The 21,876-nt window shown below is 41.5% G+C and overlaps 2 protein-coding genes across 2 annotated transcripts in view; both read right to left on the bottom strand.

The window, feature by feature from the left end:
- Positions 1-8,181: 8,181 nt before the first annotated feature.
- On the bottom strand, positions 8,182-13,139 carry c8b (complement component 8, beta polypeptide; the record flags this gene model as incomplete). Its single annotated transcript, XM_080837634.1, has 12 exons — positions 8,182-8,327; positions 8,764-8,832; positions 9,074-9,227; positions 9,525-9,688; positions 10,004-10,132; positions 10,216-10,456; positions 10,958-11,155; positions 11,441-11,573; positions 11,675-11,816; positions 12,138-12,285; positions 12,676-12,823; positions 13,063-13,139. 12 exons carry the CDS (start codon positions 13,137-13,139, stop codon positions 8,182-8,184), a joined length of 1,749 nt encoding a protein of 582 aa, XP_080693760.1.
- Positions 13,140-17,046: 3,907 nt separating this feature from the next.
- The window catches only part of dab1b (DAB adaptor protein 1b), a gene marked incomplete at both ends in the record, with an annotated part of 15,515 nt that continues 10,685 nt past the window's right edge, over positions 17,047-21,876 (bottom strand). The window contains 7 exons of the mRNA XM_080837632.1: positions 17,047-17,133; positions 17,354-17,466; positions 18,369-18,935; positions 19,137-19,242; positions 19,684-19,740; positions 21,125-21,184; positions 21,482-21,547. Of these exons, the coding sequence (XP_080693758.1) occupies positions 17,047-17,133; positions 17,354-17,466; positions 18,369-18,935; positions 19,137-19,242; positions 19,684-19,740; positions 21,125-21,184; positions 21,482-21,547 (1,056 nt within the window). The remainder of the gene's footprint in view (positions 17,134-17,353; positions 17,467-18,368; positions 18,936-19,136; positions 19,243-19,683; positions 19,741-21,124; positions 21,185-21,481; positions 21,548-21,876) is intronic.

Raw genomic sequence — 21,876 nt, 5'->3', positions numbered from 1 at the left:
AGAGCGGTGATGGAGGCAGCGCTTGCAAATTACATACAAATCTCCTTCTTCAAATCAAAACAAAACATTTATCTTTCATTACCATAATTATTTGCTTTTAAAACAATTTTAAAACCCTAATAAAATAATAATCACATCTTGTTCAGATCATCTATTTTCATTGTTGAATAGAATACATAAACCGGTACTCAGAATGAAAACAAAATAATCCAAAGACTGTTTGTTTATATTTATTTCTATGTACCTAGTGGTGAATATAGAGACTTGATCTCATGTGTATTTTTGTGTACTTGCATCTGTTTTTGTGTTTTACAGATGAATGAGTTTAACTATGACTAACATGATTAATCTAGCATAAGAAAGGAAAATTGACATGTTATTAAAATGAAGTCCACTGTCCGTAATGTTGGTGTCGAATTGTAAGGTATTTTTGTTTCACTTGTCTACATCTTACCACTTTTTTATCGCAATTAACCGAATAATCTAAAGTTTACATAAAGCATCAGTTTTTGTTTCACCATTCAGCACCTGTGTCTTTAACAAGAGAATATAATACAAATTATTTCATGCTATAGTTTGATTCCCTCTTTATTCCAAATTTTACTTTAGAGGTATATTGTATTTAGCTTGAGGCCTAAGTGTGTGGGTGCTTTAAATGACTGTCCTCGAAACCAAAATCCAACAGGAGAGTTGAAGCAGAAAAGCCTCCCAGCATCTGTCTCCACTGGTCTTCACGGCAAAAATTCAGCTTTCAAAAAAGTAATAAAATGGGGGATATATTACTTAAGATAAGCAAAATTATCTGCCAACAGAACAGGAAAATTTGACTTACAAGGTAAACAAAAAGAACCCAAATATATTGTACATATTATGAAAATCCCACTTTTTTAGTGCTTCTACGTGTTCATTTGTATCTGGCAAGTCTACCAACCCAAAAACTGTGGAAAAAAACAACTTGCGCGGTTTGTTATGTTTCCTCTATGTCAGAAACGATATGCTTGAGTGCGTCCAATGCTATTACCGCTTGTAATGATGTCACACTCTAACCATTGCCATGCAGGGAGTCTCTCTACATGGCCTTGGACCCCCCCCCCCCCCCACCACCACCACTGGACCCACCCACGTATAGATAGACAGTAAAACTCAGATACGGTTCAGATCCGGTCCCGATCTGGCCCAGATGCTGCTCAGATCTGATTAATATAATATTATTTATTAAACGTTATAATTAGCATAATTCAAGATTAATTCTCCTGCTGAGAAAGAAGAAGATCAGAAGAGGAAACCGAGGGCACTTACCTGGGACCAACCCAAGCTCATGTGTTCAGAAAATATATTTGGACACGTTTTAACCAGAATCTTATCAAGACCGCAATCTTTTCTACTTACACCTAGAACTTCTCTATCTACTGTCCCTGTGTTCTGTTAAGTTTCAAACTTCGGATCTTTGATTGAGACTGAGAGTTGGTAATAATAAATGCAATGGAACAACGAAGTTAAGACCTGAAGAAACTTGAAGTGTGATGTAAGCTGAAACAGACCATAATAAATTAATTCAAGTGCACCAAATGCGGCAAATGCCAATTAAGTAGAAATTGGTTTTGTTTAGCTTTGCACACCAAAATATTAAGTTAAATTCCTTGTGGTATTGGTTGGGGACTTCCCACAGCTCTGCCCTACAAAGCCAAAGAGCAGTAATGCAAAAACCCCAAACTGAGAAAAACAGCTTTTTGTGTTTTTTTTTTACACCAAGTAAAAGTTTTAAATTATATTTAACAACAAAATGTATAATTAGAAAGATTAAAGTGAGGTGAACACCACCCTTAAAGTTTTTTTTTTTACATTTTTGCAAAATCTGGTAATTTTATAGGCTATACTGCGTTTTGCCTTTGTATTACTGCTTAAAATTACACATGCATACATTAAGGTATTGCATGTAGAACCAAGGCGAACTGCAGTAAAGACATATACTGCACTTGGCTTGGTTTTACTCTACTTCTACTTTTCTATACACACTGCGAATTTAAATTGCAAATATTTACATGAAACAGTTTATTGATCAACATAAAAATTTTCACAGATTGAAGAGCTGACCCTGCACTTTCAATTTCTGCAAAAAAATGTTTTTTGAAAAAATGAACATACTGCTCTTTGCCTTTGTAGGGCAGAGCTGCCAAACCTCTCATTGTCATTTAAAACTACTCATGCCCCAAACCATCACACAACAACAGCAGCAACAACAAAGCTGCCTTTGTGAGCATTTCACTGGGGTTGTCCAGTGGGCACTTTCCTTCACCAGTGTTTCATTGAATTAGGCCCACAACACCTCCAGAAGGTGTCCCAGACCCCTCCATACTCACGATGGATTAGTACACATGTCAATACCAGAGACAACAATGGATACACCTCTATACCTCCATATTTAGTCTGCTGAATGTAAATGTAACTTCCACTCAACAACCAAATGATCGAATGCCAGTCCAACCGTGTCCTCCAGCTATGCTTAGGCCCATTTGCGGGTGGCTCTGCCATCTTCAGCCATACTTAAGCCCAGTAGATTGAGGTGGCACTAAGTGTGGCCTCTTCAGCTATACCCATGCCCTGTTGATGCAGGCTCCGGGTATGTCAGAATCTAGAAGCATATAAACCAGCATGCCAGCTTCCAGAACATCTTGCAACAACTGGCTTTTTCATGTAATAAAGGTTAATTCACATGTACTAGCTTTTTCAGCAGTCTCAGACACACCTTTAAAGCTCCTTTAAAATTGTTCCTGCCAATCCATATTGTGTTCATAAACATACCGTAAACATTCTAAGTGTTTTCATTTTTGGACATGGCAATTTCTGTCCCATTGGATTTGGATCATTTGTAGCATTGAAATAAATCTCTCTGAGGTATAGTTTGATTGTTTACCTTTGCCTATCTGACGCTTGATCCTGTTCTTGACGAAAGTTTACAATTTGTTAGGTTCTTCACAAATCACATTTTCAGAATTTGTGTGCAGAAGGACAAAGTTCTGACCACTTTCATTTAAGTCACCCATGTATTAATGTATGTTTCCATGTATCCCAATGAATCCAGTGTTGTCGGCGCTCTTGGATAATTGGAAATCATCTGGATCTGTATGACAGTTTATCCAATATCACTACAAATCCTAAACAATTCTAAGACTAGGTGTGGCTGGTCCTAAGGGATTATGATCACACATTTTTGACTGGAATATCTATATACAGTAAATTTCCCCTCATTAAGTATCGTTTTAAACTCTCCAGATGACCGTTTCTTTAAAAAAAAACCTGATGTGTCCGATCCCGAGCCCAAGCCATATTTTTTTTTAGAAAAGGGAGAATGGTTTTATTCTGAGAGAATAAAGAAAGCAAACACTGATCTGTCGAGTCTACTCTGGCTTTACTGATATCAGATAGGTGTAACTGTGCAAACATCATAAGATTCTCTAAATCATTTTTTTTTTTAAATCTTTTAGAATTCCAAAAATCAGGCACCGTGGATAAAAATGCCTCCTTAATGTGTGACTAAATCCATAACTGAAAAGTATCAATATGATTCCCCATTAAATTGGCAAAATTCCATTTACTTTAGAATTCACCTGCACTGTAACCAGGCATCAAACTTCTGATTATGTCATAAAGGTGACCAAGCAGTGTCATGATGTCATAGAACATAACTCTGACTCTAAATTCCATTTCACTCTCCTGAAACACTGCAGACTTTAGAGTGTAGAGGATAGTTGACTTGTTGGATAGTTGTTGGAAAGTTTCCAGGTGAATTGATGGGATTTTTCTGCGTTTTTAACTGCTGCTCGGCCGAGCAGCAGGAGGAGGGTGTGGTGGTGAAGGGAGAGAGGAAAACTACCAAGGAGCTTAAGGAGACACTAAAAAAGTACAAATTAGAGGACTTGAGGACAGAACTCAAGGCTTTGGGCATTCAGGTTAATGAAGACCAGGACAAAAAGACCCACAAGAATGACAAGAAACTTAAGAGGGAGCTGAGAAAGGTTCTCCTGAGGGAACTGAAGAGAGTGGAGCTGCAGAGACAAGAGAATAAAGGGGGGGAGAGCGAAGCAGATGAGGCGCCTGAGGTCCTACAGGAGAGACAGGAGAGAGTGGAACTAGGGACAGAGGTGGGACAAGAAGAATCTGAGGACAGACAACAAGCAGCTGATATGGAGAGCACTGGACAGCTGCAGGATGGAGACTCCACAGGAAATGGACCACTGAGGGAGAAGAAGAGAATGGAGAAAGTTGCCATGGTCATCAAAATACTGGATGACATAACTGACATGGATGAGGTCAATGAAATTTGGAATGAGGCTGTATCCATTCTGCGTGAGTACAAGGACATACCACAGATCCACTTAAATATATATCCAAGCATTTAAGTGTAAAGTTCATTTCTGTGAAAATGACCTGCTTTAGGACTAGCTAAAACTGCTAGTATGACAGAACAAACCGAAAAGGAGATGAATCAGGAGGTGGTGGCTGCTCCTTACGACATTTTGGACAAGGTTGACTCGGCTATTAGTGAGTATAATTAGCAGAGTGCACACTCCTGTTTTTGATCCAGCACTGATGTTACTGAACTTCTTCACTTTTGTGTGTTTGAAATCAGAACAGGAAAGCTTAAGAAAAGAGGGAAGAGTTGAAGCCGTGTCCATACTAAATGGCATTCTAGATGACATAGACTCAGTTCTGAGTGAGTTTCAGTTATGATCAATCAAATAATAATTAATCTTCCAGTGCTTGTGCTGATTAAGTAACTCACATGATATTCCCTTGGATCTGATAACAGAGCTGACCGAAGAAAAAGACAAAACTAGAGTTGAAATAAAGGATGTTCTCAGCAACATTCTTGATGATGTGGACACAAGTATAAGTGAGTATAAGACCTAACAGCTATGTTTAAATTTGGTTAATCTTCAAGAATGGGTGCTGATGTATCTTGAATATCCATCAATATCTGACAACAGAGCGGAAAGGAGAAAAAGATGAGGCTGAGACATCTGAGGTGGAGGCTGTACTTAATGATCTTTTGGACAGCGTAGACTCTGCTCTTGGTAAGTTTAAGGCTAAATAACAGAACAGCATTAACATAGGTTATTCATGATGATTTAAATCAACCACCCTGCACACATCTGACTTCATATCTGTCAGCAGAGCTGGATGGTAATGCTACAGTCCAAATAGAGCCAGATCATACTCTGGATCAGGTGGACACTGATCTGAGTAAGTATTAGGGCAAAACACATTATCTCAACAAAGCTATTCAAACAAAGCTTTCCACTGTTGCTTGTAATAACTCACCTTCCTTATGTCTGTATTAGATCTGATCAGAGACCTGGAAACAGCAAAAATGGTGAAACAAGACCTTGAGGTGGATCCCAGTGCTGTTCTCCTTGAGGTGGACTCTGCTGTCTGTAAGTATAATGCTGGAGCCCTCACTACTTTGCTTAGCAAGTGAGTTTGATTTGAGTTCAAACTTATTGTGTATGAAATCACATCTAGATAGAACTGAGAAAAAGGCTCAACATCACTGTCTGCTAATGAGCAGGTGACATGATTTCTAAGAAGGAAAACACTTACAAACGAATGATCTATATGATATATATAAATGAAGGCCAAAGTTCACATACAAGTCTATATACATATTCATTTTCGTATAGGTCTGCCTTTGGCTCAAGCTGAGCTCCAGAGACTTGGAGTTATTACAGAGGAGATGAAGGACAAGGAGCCAGTGAAGGGTACGTAGTATTCTTAATTGCAGAGAAGAAATTTCAGTCAAACCACAAAACATGACTCCCTTAAAACCATTCATTTCCTTTAAACTGTGCAGGTGAGGAGAGTGCTTCCTCAGCCGCAGTCAAAAGCAAGACCAGGAGAGGCAAAAGAGGAAAAGGAACAAAGGGAGCAAAAACAACTATAGCAAATAATGAGAGTGGCCATCTTCAACATCAGGATGAAAACAAAGGGCAAATAAAGAAGCCAGAGGAGCAGGGAGGAATAGGAGGGAACTACAGGCAGGGCAAAGGCAAATGGAGACCAGCTCCTGTGGAGAGGGAGAAGATTGGCCAGAGGTTTCCATCAAATGGAGCCAGACAGCAATCTGGTTATCATCCCAACAGAGGAGACAAGAAGGGAGAGAGGACGGACAACCGAGGAAAACCACCAACAGAGAGACGTCAGAGGGAGGAGATGAAGATGGCACCACAGAGGCAGGGGAACCGAGAGGCCCAAGCAGTGGGACAAAACAGGACCAGAGGGAGAGATTACCCTTATTATAATGGGATGGTGGAGAGAGGACCCAGAACTTGGTGGAACAACAGCTGGCGGCAGGGGACCCAGGCAGACTACTGGTATAGCCGAGATGAACACTGGTGCGAGTACTGTTGGTATGACCAAGGTGAACACTGGTGCGAGAGGAGGAGATTTGCAAAGAACTAGAGGGACAGAGAAGGGGAGTTGGACGAGAAGACATCAAACAGATGGAGCACATAGTCATGATGATCTGACAAGAGCGGTGATGGAGGCAGCGCTTGCAAATTACATACAAATCTCCTTCTTCAAATCAAAACAAAACATTTATCTTTCATTACCATAATTATTTGCTTTTAAAACAATTTTAAAACCCTAATAAAATAATAATCACATCTTGTTCAGATCATCTATTTTCATTGTTGAATAGAATACATATACCGGTACTCAGAATGAAAACAAAATAATCCAAAGACTGTTTGTTTATATTTATTTCTATGTACCTAGTGGTGAATATAGAGACTTGATCTCATGTGTATTTTTGTGTACTTGCATCTGTTTTTGTGTTTTACAGATGAATGAGTTTAACTATGACTAACATGATTAATCTAGCATAAGAAAGGAAAATTGACATGTTATTAAAATGAAGTCCACTGTCCGTAATGTTGGTGTCGAATTGTAAGGTATTTTTGTTTCACTTGTCTACATCTTACCACTTTTTTATCGCAATTAACCGAATAATCTAATCTATATAAAGCATCAGTTTTTGTTTCACCATTCAGCACCTGTGTCTTTAACAAGAGAATATAATACAAATTATTTCATGCTATAGTTTGATTCCCTCTTTATTCCAAATTTTACTTTAGAGGTATATTGTATTTAGCTTGAGGCCTAAGTGTGTGGGTGCTTTAAATGACTGTCCGCGAAACCAAAATCCAACAGGAGAGTTGAAGCAGAAAAGCCTCCCAGCATCTGTCTCCACTGGTCTTCACGGCAAAAATTCAGCTTTCAAAAAAGTAATAAAATGGGGGATATATTACTTAAGATAAGCAAAATTATCTGCCAACAGAACAGGAAAATTTGACTTACAAGGTAAACAAAAAGAACCCAAATATATTGTACATATTATGAAAATTCCACTTTTTTAGTGCTTCTACGTGTTCATTTGTATCTGGCAAGTCTACCAACCCAAAAACTGTGGAAAAAAACAACTTGCGCGGTTTGTTATGGTTCCTCTATGTCAGAAACGATATGCTTGAGTGCGTCCAATGCTATTACCGCTTGTAATGATGTCACACTCTAACCATTGCCATTGCCCCCCCCCCCCGACCACTGGACCGACCCACGTATAGATAGACAGTAAAACTCAGATACGGTTCAGATCCGGTCCCGATCTGGCCCAGATGCTGCTCAGATCTGATTAATATAATATTATTTATTAAACGTTATAATTAACATAATTAAAGACTGCAACGCTTGAAGCAAGTGAAATGCTCAAACATGAAAAATGCCAGGTATGAAGATATATTGCCTTGATTTAAGATATTTCATCTTACTAATATTTCAATTTTGCTGTGTTGTGTGTGCTTGCCAGCTTTCAAAGAGAATCGTTTACTCAATAAAGTAAACATTATGCTCTCACTCAGAATACAACACCATGCATGCAAAGAGTTACCCTCAACTTGTTTTTATTTTGTTTATATTTTCGTCTTTTACAACACAGCTTAGAGTATGATGCTATGGTTAATGATATCACAGATTTATTAACATTTCTGAAAGCAGCATCCCCTTTAAGAACACATCAGTCAGTGGTTATCGCGTTTAAGCTTTATTCAAGAGAAATACCATGAACACAATCAAAGTGACGCTTGCCATTTAAGCAGACTTTTGACACTGTCACTTTTGATGCAGTCATGGGGTTTCTTCATGAGGTCCCTGGCATGTAACTCCTCCGTTTGCAGGCGCCGGGTTGGTGCACTGGCGCGTTCGCCGCTGGATCCCCCCAATGTTAGACGACCAGCTTGACCAGCAGCTCCAATTCCCATCAACTCCCACGTCTGAAAGATTAGTAATTCACCCAAATCGAGTGTAGGGTTAGTTCAGGAGAGTCAAGATGCCCTATCTCATCATTAGACACTCAATTTATATATCTACTGTTCAACAGACATGCCTTTTCTCCAGTTGACCCTTAGCAAGAAAAAAAATCTAATATGGTATTGTTTGACAAGAGTGGTCCTGGTTGAATTACAGATAGTAAATAAAATGTTGAAAACAGTTTTCAGAGAAATTGTACTTGTATGTACTTGAAGTACACTGTACTTGTATGCTCACAGCTCACAGAAATACTCGAAAATATACTGATGTGCCTATATTCATAGATGGCGGACTTGGATGGATGTATTGTTTCTCTCATGTCTCCAACCCTTTCCACCAAACAGCACTGTATCTTACTAATGTCAAACATCTTGTTGCATCATTTGAATGCAGACTCACTTGATCTTTCAGTGACTTCACAGCTGACTCCACTCACTCCTAAGGGACAAACACACTCACATCTTGTGCCTTGAGGGGGAAAAGAAATTGCAGTTTTAATTTCCAATTAAAACAAAACATACTTACTTTTTGTAAAAGAAAACATAGATATATTTAGTTTGTTTTACAGTTTTAAGCAAATGCAATACAGCATTGTGATACAACCATAAGTCTATAACATACATTTAAATTATTGTGCATTTGTGCATGTACTTCAAATTATGATCAGACAAAAATCGGTAGACAAAATAATATCCACTGGGCAAGTTACCTTTAAGAACAGCCACTCCATTGTTCTGGCAAGGGGCACACCGGCAGGAGCTGGCCTCAGCCAGGTACTCAGCCAGAGCCCTCCTCAGGTTCTTCTTTAGGGTAGGGCCATTGGTAAAGTCCCTGGAGGTCATCAGCTCATACAAGGGCAACATCTAACACAAGGACAAGCAGCCGAAAACCACCCACACCACCAGGCAAAATCTGAGTATATTCTAAAGGAACGACTGGTGAAACATCTGAATATATTCTAAATGATAGACTGGTGAAACACCTTTTGAAAGCAGAGACTACTTTAGATTTGAGATCTTTTCTGTGCTGTTGCAGTGTGGACTAAATTATTTTACAATGGCAACCCAAATATGATGACAACGGGTCTCAAAACAATAAAAGAGTCACAGCAGGTATTTGAAGGTGGAGAAAAAAAAACACAGGCTTGGCCGCTGAGATACCTTGGTGCGAATAAAGTCAGGGTTGTAGTGAATGGCTTCTCCCCACTGCTGCATCAGCTTCGAGGTGGGAAGGTTCTTGGTGGCCAACTGTGTGATGGACTCACTGTCTCCTCCCTTCACCACTGCCACAAAGTCCTCCACGAAAGAATCTGTACCCTTTGTTTCTGTAAATTCAGTACAGGGATAAGAGAGAGAAACACAAACTCCCTGTGGCTTAGCTAGCAGAGCATGGAGCTAACAACACCAGGATCATGGATTTGTTTCCCAGGGAACGCACATGATAAAAATGTGTATCTGTACTGTACTCTAAGTAACTTTAGGTTAACTTATTTGCTAAATTAACGCATGGGAAACAGGAGAAACCTGTGAACTGCAAAAGAAAAACAGAATGCATAATCCTTCTGAATGCAGTATTCAATCACATATGGTGATGGTCGTTGGACATCATTGGATTTAGGGAAGGTGCCAAAATGTCTCACCTCCCATTTCCTCCAGCAAGCCTTTGCAAGAGCCACCTGAGGCCCCAACACTCACATACACCCCTTGGATATTGGCTCCCAACTTCAGTCCAGCTTCAACACAGCGCTTTGTGTCCGTCAGATCATACCCTTCATGAAAAGGGAGAAATGAATTTGCCATGCTGTCATGCAATAGTATGCATCAGATTTTGACCCTCTTGGTATTACCGTACCTGATGCCAGCAGCTTTTGCTTATTGATGATAATGGTTAACTCGTATTCTCCACCAAGCGTAGCCTCAGTGATGTAGTGTGTCCCAAAGTCACTGTAGATTTGTCTGTATTCCCCGTAAGTGTACTCGAGTGGGAGGGCCCTTAGTCGCCCTGCAAAGTCTGGGTGCAACATCAGGCCATCTGCCTTGAGTGCATAGCGGGCCAATTCAACCTGGGAACGGGCGCTCAAGAAGCTGTGTGTCTGCAAGATAAATGGAGATGATTTGGAATGTCTTCCAGTACGCCTGCTGATGTCTGTAGGGTTGAGGGCTGAAAGACATCTGGTTCATTGCCTAGTTTTTGTCTTAAATTAGTAAGCTAACTTTCTAACAGCTAACAGATTTGCTTGACTTACACCACCCTCTGCACCGTTGCCACTGATTAAAGCTATCTAGCTTGTTAACTGATATATTAGGGATATAAGTTTAGTGATGCTGTGCTGGCAAAGCTGTTTTCACTGGGGTTTCGGCCCAGAGCACAAAACTACATAGAGCATACCATGGCTAATGAATAGCATGGCTAATGGGCACCACAAGTGTGTACATCTCTACTTCACATGACCACATACCATCAAAATGAATTTAAGAATGTAGTAAAGACAGCAAAAAAAACTAACCTTACAAATAGTTTAAAAAACTAAAAAATATAAAAACAATGTATTGCTTCATCAAGACACTGCAATTCATTGCAATTCCCTCCTCACCGTTCCTGAGAGGCGACGTATCTTCTGCACATTCCTTTTGTATTTGGACTCGGCGTAATTGAAGCCAAACTCAAAGACGCCAGGAATATTGATGCCGAAGGACACCGAGGTCTGGGAAGTGCTAATTCTCTCGCTGTTCTTCATGTAGTCAGAGTATGACTCGTGAGTCTCCAGTCTGAAGTCATATGAGCCTTTGGTCTGGAGGATGTTTGAAAGGTAATGTCAGTGCTATACAGAAATGCATTCAGACTACAAAACCTGCAGGCCCACATATTCTTTGCTAAATGGTAATATTTCTTTACGAACACGTAGCAGCGGCAAACTCAGGCTATAAAAACACACACTTTTCACAAAGATTCAATATAACAACTAGAGTACAACAATTTCCTTTTCAGCTGTCGTCACACCGCTACCACCAGCATGTCACCGCATATACATAGAGTTCAGTCGTCACAATTCCCAACGTTTTAGTTTGTCTGCCACCTCAATTATGTAGTGCTGCAGGTTGAAGGGTTTCCTAAAGCGCACGTCCTGGATGTAGTGGGGTAAACAGCCACCAGCATAGTAACGGTTATCTAGCACCAACCCCTCCAGGTTGCTGTTGAGGACGTTCATTCTGGACAGACAAAAAGGTTTTTGAGAAGGAGGAAAGATGATTACTCAGTGACACTCCACACACACACACACACACACACACACACACACACACACACACACCCTTTGGCGAGGTTCTCAATGCCCCAGTACTCTTCGGCCTCTTCCCGGCAGGCACGGAACACCTTCTTGCAGCCTTTCTCATCGGAGCCGTCGCCACAATCGTCATCACCGTTACAGCGCAGTCCCTCCAGCACACAGCGCCCTTCGGAGCACAGAACACATGCACACTGACTGATCTGAGTTCACTGAGAATCATGCTCTGTCCTTGGAATGATATCTCACTGACTGGAGAGGGTATGCTTGTGAATTTGCAAAGGCACAACAAATCGTCACTGTCAAAATAATGACATGGAGCTTTCTCAAAACTGCTCCAAACCTATTTCTCACTATTTATTTAGCATTACTGGCTGTGGATAACGCTGTGGTGTCACCTGTGATGTCAAAATAATTCTCAAAACTGCTCCAAACCTATTTCTCACTATTTATTTAGCATTACTGGCTGTGGATAACGCTGTGGTGTCACCTGTGATGGCGCACACGAAACCCTGACACAGGGGGGCGCTGGCACACTTGAAGCGGGACGGTGGGGTGCAGGACTCCTCTTCACGGCCCAAGGCATTGCAAGGTTCCCCCCCAAACTGAGACGGCTGGAGAAGCTTGGCATAGCGGTACTGGAGAAATAAATGTTGAAGGAAACAGAGAGACAGACAGACGGTGTGTGTGTGTGTGTGTGTGTATGTGTGTGTGTGTGTGTGTGTGTGTGTGTGTTTGTGTGTGTGTGTGTGTGTGTGTGTGTGGTGTGTGTGTGTGTGTGTGTGTGTGTGTGTGTGTGTGTGTGTGTGTGTGTGTGTGTGTGTGTGTGTGTGTTTGTGAGTGAGTGTGTGTTAGAGGGAATTCCAGAGAAGAAAAGAGAAATAGAGACAAAGGGACAATGTTACAGAAACTAAATTGCAGTAAGCCTTATGGACAGACTTTATATAAACCAAACCATGTGCAGTAAGTACAGTCCTCTCAAAGCTTGCCCATAGCGAACAGAAGCAACAGCAGAAAGGCTCACTCACCCTCTTCAGGTGGCAGGTGTCACAGCGGGTCCATGTGGACCATTCAGACAGAGCGCAGTCCACCGGGCTCTCTGGGCTTCCTGAGCTGAGGGAACGGCTCTCTCGCCGCCTCGCCTCATCACTGCTCCCAGTCACAACCACCACGCTGCTGAAGGCAAAGGCCAGTTGGATAGAGAGATAAAGAAATACCCACATAGCTTTTAGCCTTTATATCATAAGTGGAACCACTGACTATGGAGAAAGGAATTCACAGTTTTGGAAGTGATATTGAGGAGATAATTGTTGCAGGTAGTTGTAAATTCTGTTATAGTAAGCATGTGAAATGTTCTTGTAGGTTTTTTTAAGCGGTGATATAGTTTGTATATGAAAGAAGAAGTGTCTACTCACCATATGAGAAATGAGAGAAGCCAGACGTCTAGTTGATGTCCCTTCAAGGATGACTTTATGCTGGACACCGACAACATGTCGATCAGTTGGTATAGAGGGAGAAACTGGAATTGGTCACCCCTGTGTTTATTTGTGTGTGGTTGTGTGTGTGTGTGTGTGTGTGTGTGTGTGTGTGTGTGTGTGTCTGTATATGTGTGCCACACTGTTCCTGCAGTTTGCATAACCACTGTCCACACAGTCAATGTTGGTCAGAGTGCAGCTCAGAGTCTGTAATCTACAAGACACCTGCATCCCTTAGCAAAAAGGTTTTAGCCCCTGTTGTTTACGTCAAAGTATTTTTTGTCTTTTAACCATTTATTTAACACTCTAAAATGCACTTTAAAATGCATAACATTAAAGACCAATTTGAAAACAATGACGCAGCTCAGTAAACATCCTTTCGTTAATGTTTGCTGATGTTTCCCGTCAACCAACATTTTGCAAAATCAGGGTTTCCTGTAAGTGTTTGTTTTGCGTGATACCTCATATGACCTCTAACCCTCCGATCGATTTAATCCTAGAAAGAAAAGAAAAAACTGTAATAGAACTTATTGCAGGACATATGGACAAATAGTGCCCTCTACTGGATTCAACCCTGTATTGTACAGTGTTTGAAGAAAAAAGTGAAAGAACAGTAATCCATTATGGCAAGTCTGTCCTATCTTCAGGGTAAGTTTAAAATCCTACAAACGGTCAAACAGAGCAGGTTAACCTACAAATAAGGACAGTCCCATCTATCCCCATTACACAACAGGAGGTTTATTCAGTATTTTATTATATACAGTACAAAAGTTAGTACTTAACTTGCAATTACAGCAGTTACCTTCCTGCACTTTTTTTTCTATTTCTTATGTAAAATAGTGTTAGTTGTTACTTTAGCTAGCTTGACTGTTCTCTCCCTTTTACGTTGCTTCGGACAAAAGCGTCTGCTTAACGACTAAATGTAAATGTAAATATATAAAATACCATGCCATACTATACTATAGGCAGCTGTGTGGTGTAGTATGGGCTGTATGGCCCCACTGGACGGGACCTGGTAAATCAGTGGAATTGCCCCAGAGTGTGTGCTCTACTGCATGCATCACCTCCATCGCTGTCAGAAAGAGAGGTGCTAAGAGCAGATGAATGGTGTGATGTGTAACTGTCAATGAAATAACGTACAGTACAGCTATCTCCATCTTCATTCTTGCTTGCACACTCTCTGTCTCTCTCGTGCGGAGAGGAAATCTGTGTGAAATATAGCTGGTCCTTCAAGCCTCTAGTGAACAGACAGGTAGTGGATCTCACTCCACACCTGTAGTGCACCATGCATGGCAAGGCATGATGGAAATGCCCTCTATGTTGGCTTGGGATGGTGATCAGCTCAGTGTATGCATGGTCAACATTCAGGAGTTTATAGCTAATTTTCAGACCTCTCGTACACCAGCAGCTTTGTCATGAGATGGGTAACATATACTGTACATGCAATTCAGTACTTGTGAGACAAGGGCCCATGTGCCCCTGGTTGGCTCAAAAGGTTCATTATATTAGCCCACTTAATATTAGGTCTGATGTTAGTATTTAATCAGGACACAAGACAAATGCTGTTAACTATGGACTGGGGAGGGGGGAAATTCACTTAAGAATGTGACAAACAAATAAAGCAGCGAGGACACAAACATTAGGAATTGTATGGCATTTTATTTTTTGACAGTATTACATGGCAATATGTTTAACTGGAAAGCAAAACAAACATTGTAGTCATAAATATAATCATCTTTTTTTGAAAACAAACTACATGTTGTGTTAAATTTGAGAACTATATTGCAATATTAAATCCCCCATGATATTAAATTAATCAATACATGACATGGGAATGTCTGACCACTACATGGGCCTGTTGAGGATTACAAAGATTAATCTGGACAACATCTAAAAGGACAGGTTGGCTTAGCCAAAGTCTTCGTCACAATGAAAGAATGTGACTGTTATGGATGATTGGAACATTGACTGTAGAAGGTGAAATTGAGTGATCCTGCATACAAAATCATAAGGCAAAAATAACTGTATTTCAAAACAGAAGGACAACGCAAATCAATCAGATCTTTAAGCAGCACTTTCTGTTCCAAAAAAGGGATTTCAAATATTTGCTTTTCAGGTAGCATCCAGAACGGAGACGCCTATGTCAACACAAAACAGCAAATGGAACGGGTCTCGGGTAAAAACCGACTGCAAAGTCTTTTCATCATTTTTTTTTTTTAAGAGGAAAGGAGTGGGATGAAAACATGTCTACTGTTGTATCACTATTCCCCACATCACACATCAACTGAACCAAACAACTCTGATCACCACATCAACAGATATGCAATTGAGCAGTGCTTCTCTTTTAGTACAGACCGGAGACCACTCGTACTCAACATCCATCCAACAGACAAATCAGTAGTAAGAAGACCTTGAGAAGGCCATCTTACATATTCACATAGGACACGGGTGCGACCGCCTCATTGGAACAGTGTGAAGAAACTGGCAGCCCTTCAGCAAGGCTCCCCCTCAGAGGTAAAGTTAGATTCTGGTGCAGTACTGTAGGTGGCACTGAGGCTAGCATCATACCACGAAGGTCCATGAGAGTTTTCCAACTGTATTTACAAAATTATATTTTGGCAACAGGATAGAATTCATGATTTTTTTTTTTATCACACTAAAACACATGGATTGACCAAACTACAGAAGATTGAGTGATTTAAAAAGTAAAAAAAAAAAAAAAGAAACAAAGATACCTCTTCTTTTTTTTTCTCACTGTATAAAAGCTATCGAGAATAAATTTTGACTATTTATATTTTTTCATGTCTTTCCTTTTTTGAGAAATCCGTGCTTGAATGGCATTTCATAGATCCCTTTTGGTGCGACGAGTCCTCTCTCATCCGCTGTTCATGGTCACAAACATCCAAATGCGTGACAACCGCGAAACAATTCTTTAAACAAAACAAACAAACAAAAAATCCAAGACTTCACCATTTCACAATGGGCCCAGGCCTGTAGTTAGTGTGAAGATGCCCTCAGAAGGGGACCAGGCAGAGAGCATACTCCACATCAAGACAGGACTGAAGCAGGGATGGGACTGAAGGCAGGAAATCCATGGCCGTCGCTTTGAAGCGCAACAGCTCTGATTGCTCGAGCAGGTCTGTCCTGTGACACCATAAGTGCTAAGACGATGTCATCGTGACAAACGCCTTCATGTCGATCGGGACAGAAATGCGCCTTAGTAAGTACTGACGTCCATTTTCCTCTGTTGTTTTATCATAAAAACCTTTAACGCAGTGTGCGTTATTGCAGTTATTTTTCAAAAATATTTTCTTAGGCAAGAATTGTATTTTATGTTCAGTTTCTTCATTTTCATTGTATCCTTTTATACACAATTTGAATGGAGATCCTTCCTGGCATATGACTTTGGTATCAAATATTATTATTTCATAATATTTGAGACATTTTTGGCAACTAGAAAAAGAAAAATCTTCTCCACAACCAGTCAAAGCGACCCCAGTCATTTGTTTGTTTGTTCTGGCTGGCTGCATGGAAACTTCATTCTGTGAAAAGAAAACTGCATCAGTTTTCAACTGTCATGTTACACACACAAAACATTCTCTGAAATGCACTCTCTTTCTCGCTCGTACGTACACACACAAACAGACACAACAGTCGACAGAAGAGGAACTGAAAAAGGAGGCCAAGAGAGTAGGTAGAGGGAGGAGGAGAGATAGAAGAGAGAAGAGATAGAAGAGAGGAGAGGAGAGGAGAGGAGAGGAGAGGAGAGGAGAGGAGAGGAGAGGAGAAGAGAGAAGAGGAGAGGAGAGGAGAGGAGAGAAGAGGAGAGGAGAGGAGAGGAGAGGAGGGAGAAGGGAGATACATGAGGACAGTAGAGGAGGTCAATACAGGAAAGACGGATAGAAACGTACAGCTTGTCTCTCTTTAGGAGTCACATGTTGTTGTGTTGGACTGGTCCACTGGAGGCTGTGTTGTAGTTTCAGCGGAGCAGGGACCACTAGCACAAGCACCCTTGAAGAAAAAAACCCCACAGATATTGGAAGGCATATATTGATTTACATGAACAGCAGTATGGCTTACATTTAGTACTGCCATGACATCAAGAAACAATGTCTGGTATACATCTTTTCTAATATCCAAAATATGAATTACAGTAACAATATAAAGCATCAATTAACATCACAACGTGTGTCTAGAGCTGTATCAGCTAGGTGAATATTACTCTCATTACCAATTCCTCTGCCGTGCTCGGAGTGGAGCAGGCTCCAGCTTCAAAAGGGGACTGTTCTGTGGGGGGGTCCTCACCCTGGGAGGGTGGGGTCTGCTTGGAGGCTGGTGTAGGGGCTGTCAATCAAGGGGTAAAGAAAGATTGAGATGGCGGGAATATGTGGAGCTGTCATTTTAAAGGTGAATGCAGTTTCCTTTATGCGTAGTCTAAAATAAACTTGGTTAATTCCAAACCATCTTGAATAATCAGAGGCTTGTTTTTAGGGATAGACAAAGTACATGGCCTAGTTTGATTTAATTAAAAACCTCACAAATACTCAAATTCTAGACATTGACTGTGATATTACTCAGTGCTGCAGTATTCATTGTTATGACTGTGATGATATTATATATAGCATATATATATTTATTATATTTATATTATATATAAAAAGATGTTTTTCTGTTGTTCAGTGTGGATGGAAGCTCTACACCTCTAAACATTTGGTCTGATTACTGTAAAGGTAAATGTTTTATTTTCTTTCTTTCTCTTACTTGGCTGACTATTCTATTCATTATACCACACAGTGTAAACACACTTTCACTCACTCACATGAATTATTCATATTATTCATATTATAACTCCCAAACAACATTTCTTCAGGGTGGAAAAAAAAGACAAAAAGGGCTGCAAAACCACCCATGACCTAGAAACAGCTCCACTACAACAGTATGTGATTTTTAAAATACATGCAATTATTTCAGCACGGGACATGGGTCTTAACATTTGTGAAATAACTAATGCATGCCACACTGTGTGTGGCAGAGTATATGTGGATACTCATGTGTGTTTGTTTTGTGTGTGAGAGAGAGAGAGAGAAAGACAGAAAGAGAGAGAGAGATGTGTGTATGTGCATATGTGTGCGTTTGTGTGACTGTGTGTGTGTGGCAAGTGTGTGGGTGTGTCTGTGTGTATGCGTGTGTGAGTGAATGTGTGACTGTGTATGTGTGCATGTTCCAGCCGCATCCATTTTCCTCACATGAGTCGCTGGTGGAGGGCGATGAGGTGGACCCTGGGGTCAAAGTCATCTGGGAGAGATCAAGGTCAGCGCAGCTGTCGTCCCCTTCCTGGCTGATAGCCGCCTGCGAGGCACTGGCCACGTCCGACTGCTCCGCGCTGGCCAGCAATCCTCCTGCCAGAGGGAACTGGACCCCTGCGAGGCACTCGCCTATGGCGTCCCTGGTGGTGCCTTGCTGTAGCTTGGCGTCCACAGTGTGCTGGGGGCTGGCCATGGTTGACGAGGGGGCGGTGGATGGCTCGCAGGAGTGCGACCGCATGGCGGCGAGGGGCACCAGACCCTGAAGGACGGCTGCCGGGAGAGGGTGTCCGCTCATGCCCACCGTCTGAGCTGGCACAAAGGCCCACTGCTGCTGGCCCGTGGCCGGGGAGTGGAAGAGGTTGGCCTGGCCCCAGATCACCGGCTGACCCCCAGGCAGAACCTGGGCCATTTGGAGGGGGCCCGGTACTCCAAATGCCAGAGGGGCCTGGGCAGCGAAGGACTGCTGGGCCCACTGGGCAGCCTGGACGGCACCCATGGTCATGTAGCCTGGGAAAGAGATGCACGGTTTCACACATTTGTCACATTACACTCGCTGCAAATAAATTCAGAAAAAAGCAGTTCAAAGCGGTTCTAAGCCGCACGTGATGAGGAAGGATTTCTACAGATTAACTGTTGATGTGTGTGCGGGAGGTGGATGTGAGTGTGAGCAGGCCCTGGGCAGAGTGCCCCATGGCAGCAGTGGGTCACCTGAGGGCACAGCCGGAGGACTGAAGTGGGTGAAAAGCTCGGAGGGGAGCGGGCGATGTCGTCTGCCGCGGTTGGGGTCCAGAGTGTTGGCCGGAGAGGCGGGCATCTGTGGGGGCGGGGGGGGGGGGGGGGTTGACTCCACTTGTTATGGTCATTCAAGTATCCCTTGTTCTCACCCTACACTGCACCGCTGCAAACTATTCATCCCCTGATCCCCTTACAATTATGTTGCTGCCTGTATTTCAGAATATTCTCTTTGCTAAAAAGGTCTTCTGTAATAAATGCTGACATTACTGCGGCACAAAAGCATGCAAGCAGACGTATCTACTGATGCAAATAGACAGATACCACACACACACAGACACACACACACACACACACACACACACACACACACACAAACCAGACACACACACACACACACACACACACACACACACACACACACAAGCTCACAAGCCAAACCCACACAAACCAATTACAAGATATCTTTGTACAACAGTGACCTGTATCTATCTTGTCTAGCATTCTGGTGGTATTTTCTTACCGATAGGATGTCTGGTGGAGTGGCCATGTCACCAAAAAGGTCAAACTGGTTGATATTCTTCAATTAGAGCAAGTGGGCAAGATAAGGAGAGACAGGCATGAAGAGAGTTAGCACAATACATGCTTTCCAAATGATATGCAGTGCATTTCAGTTCTCCATAACACTACATGTATATTGTAAGAGCTCTTGAAGACCTTGTAGTACTGCTTGTGGTTAGACTTTACTGAGGCATATGCAGAAATGGAGCACTGCTATTTATTCACTGATGATAATGTGAAACTTACTTTTCTTAATCACCCCAGAGCAGGCAAAAACTATTATTCATAAAATATGAAATATAACAAAAGATGTATAACCGTATAAAAGATGTCTTCCTCTTTCATAACTATCACTCTGACAGTTAATATGTAGCTTTTCATAAGTAACTCTCAAACAGATTATACTAAACATATGATTAGTACAATATGTACATCATATGATTAGTATTCTCAAGAAGGCTCAAGAAAAATCACCACATGTAAAGCATGCACATAACATCTGACCATAGACACAAACACAGTAAAAACGCATGCATGACAAAGAAATGGCAAAAAGAACATAACTGCAGGAGTTATAGTGTTATTGTCTGGGTTAACTGGAAATGGGAGGTGAAACGAGGTAAATGTTGAGCACAATGATGCAAAGGCAGGAGGAGCAAACTGACAAATACAGTAGGCCGGGTGTCCAGGCACTCAATGCACTCCAACTGAATGCGCAGACAAGCTAGAAGACTGGGTGATGTGCGGGCACAACAGTTGGGAACTGGCCATTTCAAGCGAGATAGCAAGAATATTAGTTTCAAGGGTATTCAACCAGTTCCCAGTTGAATTTCATGAATGCTTAATTGATTCCTTTTTAAGATTCCAATATGTTGTAAAGTTTAGTGAATGTTTTGTGGCTTACTATCACGTTTGAATGGGGGATTTTAGGTTTGCCCACGAGCCTCTCACAAGCACATGCAGCTTCACCAAACCTGAAAAGGAGACCTCTCAGCAAACTCCACACCTCCCAGAAATGACCTTTACCATATTACATGTCAGTCCATATTGTATCTCTGCCCAAACTGATTTATGGTGATGGCTGAATAAAGCTGGTATCATGACCAAGAGTTGAAAAATATATCCTCAATTCATTAGCTGTATGCCCCAAAGCTATTTCTTGGATTTGTTTGATTGAAGATCGGCCTCTTTCACAGATTAGCATGTGACAAGATTGTTACTCTAAATGTTTAGGGATTTGGGAGGTTTGAGTTGATTGAGAGGTTAAATAAAATAGGATTGGGCCTGCAATTGGACCCTGTGGGACGCCATTAACAGTAACCAATGACTTTGTAAGAGGGAGGTGGAAAGCAACAAAGGGGTTTTTAAAACGACAACAACAAAAACAAACAAAAAACACCTACAGTCATAAGTTGACGTTTCGGAACATCATAGATTCCTTCTCTCTGCTGACTGGTTGGGACCTAGAGGCCAGTCCAGATGGAGATAGTTAAGGAACACATTACCACGGGACCATGGAATACATCATCACTTAAACTAGCTCCTTGGAGGACTTGTAGACCTTAATCATACCTATTGCAAGCTTCACATGACATTTTTGTTCACAAAGAAGGGCAGTACAAATATGGGCAAGTATATTTTGGAATTAGCAACTACAATTCACTAATGAATAATGAAATGAAGCAAGTATCTTAACGCTCCCTTTCAGCCATTGCTTCCAACTGAGACTAAGGGGGAAGGGATGGGGCTTAATAAAGTACCTGGTAAACGCTTTCCTCTGTATGTGCGCCATGGAGAGGCTCGTGTCCAGCTTCAAACACAATGTACTAAGACACCAATGCAGCAGGAGGTGGCAAGAGAGAGAGAGAGAGATGTGGGCAAAGACCCAGAGTTAACAATGGACACAGTCCATGCCAGTGCTGCTAGTCTTGGCTGGTTTGCACCCCTGGTAATTTGGATTCCACCTATAGAACGTTAAAGCTCACGGTAGATGTTTTTTAATTCCTCTGACAGGTGTGTGGTATTTATGTGAGAGTTGTATACAGCATAGACATTTCCAAAGTTTGATTTAATGGATATACGTTGTCTGTATTCAGTGTGAGCAAAAGAGTACTGGGTATAAACAAAACAAAACAAACAAAGAGGTTGGAGTGCA

The sequence above is a fragment of the Sprattus sprattus genome, assembly GCF_963457725.1.
Source record: "Sprattus sprattus genome assembly, chromosome: 4".
NCBI classification, from domain to species: Eukaryota; Metazoa; Chordata; class Actinopteri; order Clupeiformes; family Clupeidae; genus Sprattus; species Sprattus sprattus.
The sequence above is the reverse complement of the archived record's forward strand: the minus strand, read 5'-3'. Positions and strand labels throughout refer to the sequence as shown.